At 39.2% G+C, this 5,699-nt stretch overlaps 1 protein-coding gene across 3 annotated transcripts; it reads left to right on the top strand.

Annotated features, from left to right (window-relative positions):
• The first annotated feature begins 2,171 nt into the window (after positions 1–2,171).
• Positions 2,172–5,363, top strand: neurod2 (neuronal differentiation 2). Of its 3 annotated transcripts, none has more exons than XM_077205771.1 (2): positions 2,172–2,495; positions 3,881–5,363. In XM_077205771.1, the coding sequence occupies exons 1-2, from the start codon at positions 2,476–2,478 to the stop codon at positions 4,974–4,976; spliced, it is 1,116 nt and encodes a 371-aa protein (XP_077061886.1). In that variant the 5' UTR covers positions 2,172–2,475; the 3' UTR covers positions 4,977–5,363. The 3 variants fall into 3 exon arrangements, with proteins under 3 accessions (XP_077061886.1, XP_077061887.1, XP_077061888.1); XM_077205772.1 differs by having other exon boundaries at positions 2,336–2,671; XM_077205773.1 differs by having other exon boundaries at positions 2,408–2,499; positions 3,881–5,270.
• Positions 5,364–5,699: the final 336 nt, after the last annotated feature.

Below are 5,699 nucleotides of genomic sequence, written 5' to 3' on the forward strand. Positions count from 1 at the left end.
TTTAGTGGTTTTGAAAATATTACTATAAATTACAGCAACACCTCCCCCTTTGCCTTTCAGGCGAGGTTCATGTTTATAACAGTAATCATGGGGGGTGGACTCATTTAAAGTAATGTAATCGTCTGGTTTTAGCCAGGTTTCTGTCATACACAGCACATCTAGGTTATAATCTGAAATCATATCATTAACTATGAGTGCTTTTGAAGTAAGGGATCGAATATTCAGCAACCCAAGCTTTATCGTTTGCTCATCTGTATTATATCTATTTTTTATTTGTTGAATATCAATTACATTTTTAACCTTAGATCGGTTTGGACGTTTTTTGGATTTCCAAATTCGGGGAACAGACACAGTCTCTATATGATGATATCTAGGTGAAAGAGCCTCTATGTGATGGGATTTATCTGACCTTGGTGACGTAGAAGCAGGACTTCTAAATCACTGATGATTTATCTGACCTTGGTGACGTAGAAGCAGGACTTCTCGTCATCAGACAGGAAGAGCTTGTTCTCAGACATGATAGCAATCGGGCGGGACCAATTGCTTGAAAACTGTCATGGGACAGAGGTAAGTTGGCTGTATATATATACCCCCTGAGCAAATTGAGCTGATTATCGAATGCCCTTTTCCTGAACTTTGTTAATAAACCATAATTTGCGGAGATTTGTTTGTGTAAATAGAACAGTTTTAATAAATCGGATAGCTATCCAATCAGTAAAAATGCACGGGTGACCGGGTGTAAACAGACCAATGGATAGGTGAAACAATGTATGCCATTAGAGTGCTGCAAGAGCAGTTCGAAAGCAGTCAGCTGGCTCAGTCAGTGCAGTTTCTCCAGAGCAGCTGCACAAGCCTTGATAACAACACAGCTGTTTCATAATTGGCTGTGTTCACCGATGACAATCGTGTGTGTTTCCTATTTACTCTGACACCTTCAGTTCCTAATGCTCACAAATACTTGTTTTATAACAGTAAAAACTGTTTTTTCATGGAATCATAATGTTATGTTGTGTCATGTTTATCAAAATAACCTTTATGGTAAGCTGTGAAACCCAAAGACACTTATAATAAGTGAACATGGCAACACAAAATCTGTTAAGCAGCCTTCCAAACATAAACAAAACATATCTTTGGTCACTGTAATATTGCTTTGGTCAAAAATACAGATACCAAACACAAGAGATGCTAGAACGTTGCTATGGTTACCACAGTGTCAATTATCATAGTTTCGAGTACGAGACATGTTTCATACACACGGAATGATAATGTAGGGAATTCATTCCCATATTAAAATGTGGTTGTCACTCCTGGAACTTTAGAGTGCGCATGTGGCCTTTATGCAGTCAATGATTGTGGTATATGAGGAAAAGGTGTGTGTGTGATTATAGTCAAGGGAGAATAGCGTGAATGGGGAGGGAGAGCTTGGTAGAGGCGTGACTGATAAGTGTTGTTTTTATTATTAACACCACAACACTAAAGTGTGTCTTCATAGAAATATTATACTACATATTATCTTAAAAGTGTTCTGGGTTTGGGTGAAATTTCGAGCTCGGAGCCGTCTCCTCAAAATAAGGATGCCAAATAAGCATATTTCATTCTACAGTATATCTTATTATCTGAATTGACAGCAGTATATTTAACCATGTTTGGCAATTTTTCTATGCATTTATTCGGCAAGTTATTCAGTCATTCAAACTTATAGAAATAGTTAGATAAAAGATTAGACTTGGAATTTATTTAAAGCTTTGCCCATGAACCCGTATTAAAAATCTTAACAAAAACGTATTTAAAAAACAAACAAAAAAAACAAACATGAACCCCAATGATAATAATAATAATAAATACACAAAGAACAAATAGCTACAACATGGTTCCTGGACCCCTAAATAATGTGGATTTATCACCTTTTCCATCAAGCATTGGTTGACGTTAGTTACAGATTCTGTATTGTTCCGAACACCCAGCCTTCATGCAGTTCAAAATAATTGTCACCAGGTGGCACTGTAACCATATTTTCAGAACCACATATCATTTATGGTTTATAAAAGATTGTGTACCGCGAAAACCTTTATACGCAACAGCAACGAGTGCGCGTTACACACGCGCGGGCGCGCGTGCGCACACACACACACACAGAGAGAGAGAGAGAGAGAGAGAGAGAGAGAGAGAGAGAGAGAGAGAGAGAGAGAGAGAAAGAGATTAGAAATCTCATTAATACATAATTAAATTTAATTTATAAAAATAAAACCTACTGTTTATTTCCACTGCATTCCCTAACCCCATGTGTATCTCAATATCTGTGTGCACTTGGGTGTAGTTTCTATGAAAGCTTGTTACACTTTAGTGAGGTGCGTGTGCAGCGGCAGCGACAGATGGTGGGCTCCTCATCCCTCGGGAAGGCAATCTCTACGAATGCGGGCGCGTGTCAATCACCCGCTCTCATGTGATGGCTCCTGCCAGTGACGTGCCCACCATATGGCCTGGCATCAGAGCAGGTATGTAACCCTTCCTGCTAGGGATGCCACACCGCCTCGCTGCAGTCCGGAAAGGGATAACACATACCGGATCACAGACAATCGCGCCTCTCTTTTTCTTAGTCTTCTTAGCATATAGGGAAGCATGAAGAAGATGTAGACGTACGCGCCTTCACCCGTAGAGTACCATAAACTAGGTGAGTTTTTCAGACGTGATAGAATATATAATGATAACAAATAATTATTTATATATGCATTTTTAATAAATATTTAAAAGAAAATATGCCAACTACTAATGCTGGTGGAATTATTTTTATGCATTCGTCTAATTTAGATTTTTTTATCATCTGTGATACCTTTTCTCAGAGAATGGTACGTTTTATGTAAAGCAGCCGTGGAATATTATATATGTGAGCCATAAATCTGATTTGACTTCAGAAGCAGGTGTTATCGATAACGGCTACACAGTTTACACTAATCCAGGTTATTTAGATATATTTGACGAGGCATTACGACAATGCTTAGTAGATAGTGTTGTTTCTCGTCGGCCTAGTATGCTGTGCAAATTGTTTGTTACATTTTCAGTGACTTTTGCTGAGATATTACTAATAAGTCAGGCTTTATTATAACAATCAGCAGTTAATACGAATAATATGACATATTAATTTGCATAGTAGTACAGGCCTATACCAATTATTTAAAAACAAAATCTTGTTAATCAGAAAGCGTTTTCACAACAAAGACACTCGACTCTACCTGTCAACTTTTTCTTTTTGACAAATAAATTGTGTGACATTTTTTCATTGAAATAAAAAAAATACTATTATATGTTCGTAAGTTAAATTAAATTAGCAAACTATCTTGGGAGGTTTTTCTTTTACTTTATCAACTATGGTTTTATAACCGATGGGAATGGAAAAGAGGAGACAAGAGGGAGACCGACGGCAATGTTAGAACCTGGACATGGGTTGTGTTTTTGGGACCTCGCCCTCATCAAAATAACTCAGGAATTGGCGTGGTCATAAATAAGATCGTATTACAATTGAATATTAAATTGACTCTACAGTTAAAGCTTTTCTTTCGTTAATTTTCCTTTTTATTATTCTCCGTTTTAAATGGTTTTCGTTGAGTTTTTGGTTCATTCCATGTTTTTTGATGTGCTGGAATGCCGCCAGAATGAAGATGGAAAGGAAAGGGCGAATGGAGTGCTCGCTGCTCAGAACGAGTACCCCGAACCCCCCAACCCTTATTTAGCCTACTTCAGTGATAGCAAAGCGTATAAACATTTTCACTGTATGGGGTGCTAAGGTTGTTATTAATATTTCAAACAACATTTGTGTTGTACACAATTTCAACGTCACGGTTTAATTATTAAAACATTTGTTTACTCGTTGTCTATGTTCCAGTGGCTCCGCCATGTTGACAAGATTATTCAACGAACCTTCCCTGCTTCCGGACATGGAGAAGTTCGGGGGCTGGGTGGATGACAGCGGGAGCGAGTGCTCCAAAACCAAGGACGAAGAGCAGGAGCGCTGTCGCCTAGGCGACGAGGACTTGGACGATGTGAAAGGCGGGAGCAGCCGGGCTCAGTCGGAAATTGCAGGGGAGGAAGACGATGATGAGGATGTTGATGAAGATGATTGTGGAGATGAGGGGGACGGAGACAGACCTAAAAAACGTGGGCCAAAAAAACGCAAAATGACGCCAGCTAGGTTAGAGCGCTCGAAAGTAAGGCGCCAAAAAGCGAACGCAAGAGAACGCACGCGCATGCACGATCTAAATTCAGCACTTGACAATCTACGAAAGGTAGTACCATGCTATTCAAAAACTCAAAAACTCTCTAAAATTGAAACATTACGGTTGGCGAAAAACTACATTTGGGCGCTGTCAGAAATCCTGCGGAATGGGAAGAGACCGGACGTGGTTTCGTATGTACAGACACTGTGCAAAGGCCTCTCCCAACCCACGACCAATCTGGTGGCTGGGTGCCTCCAACTTAACTCAAGGAATTTTCTAACAGAACAATGTCAAGAGGGAGCGCGCTTTCACTTGCCGACCCCCTCATTCTCCATGCACGCATATCCATATCAATGCTCCCGTCCATCAAGTACACATTGTCAGTCCGGGTCCAATGCACATAGCCTCCGAAATCACTCTTTCTGTTCGGCCTATGAGGCACTGTACACCGAAGGCACGTCCCCAGAATATAACAGTCCAGATTACGAGGGCCACCACAGCCCTCCGGTGTGTGTAAATGGTAACTTTGCACTGAGACAACAGGAGCCACTCTCACCAGAGGCGGAAAGAGGTTATCAATATTCTATGCATTACACCAGTCTGCATGGCTCACGTTCCTCCACTGCTCATGGTCTTGCTTACGCCCCATCAGGTGCTCGCAGTGGCAGCGCGCACTCGGAGAACCTTCCACCGTTTCATGATGTACACGTGCACCATGATCGGGCGCCTGCATATGAAGAACTTAACGCCTTTTTTCACAATTAAGTGATTTTTCCCTGCTAATGCCCGTTTGGGAGGAGAGAGAGGGGACAGATGATAAGAGAAAGACAATTCCACATTCGAAATATGAATTAATGTACTTTACGCTACTGTACTCTTAAGCCAGTTTATTTTTTAGATTGCTGGACAGTAATTTTGTTTTTACAGTAATTCCATAATGACAACATGTATATAAAATAAGTCAGGACATGAATCCACCTGCTAAAAAACATTTTACCAAGTGGTAGTGCTATTTATGATTGATTCAAATGTTTGAACCGTAACGAGTCTCTAATGTAATGACAAGAAGAAGAAGAAGAAAATGTTACATTAACTAAATTGTAAAATGAACCCTGTTTCTTGATCAAACAAATAAAGCATATTGTTCCAGAATTATCTGGGGCTGTCATTTCCCATTGGGAATTGGTCAGACAGAAATGGTAAGAATATACTAAGAATAAACAAACATATGAGTACACCAGTTACTATATAGAAGAGTACAATTTCAGTGATAAAAAAAAATGAGAACGACAAATGAATCTCATTCATTATGTTTTAATGATATAAATAAATTTAAATATATTTTAGTCAACAGGTGCAATTTAAAATTCTGATGGTAGTCCAATCTGTCTGATTTTACAATAGTGCTAGGGAAATATAAAATGCAAGCTGTTGGAAGACTAATTAAATTAAAAAATAACATTATTTGTGGATATTAAATAAAAATCA

Source organism: Siphateles boraxobius, unplaced genomic scaffold, assembly GCF_051911475.1.
Source record: "Siphateles boraxobius isolate OS27281-9 unplaced genomic scaffold, OSU_SipBor_1 55, whole genome shotgun sequence".
NCBI classification, from domain to species: Eukaryota; Metazoa; Chordata; class Actinopteri; order Cypriniformes; family Leuciscidae; genus Siphateles; species Siphateles boraxobius.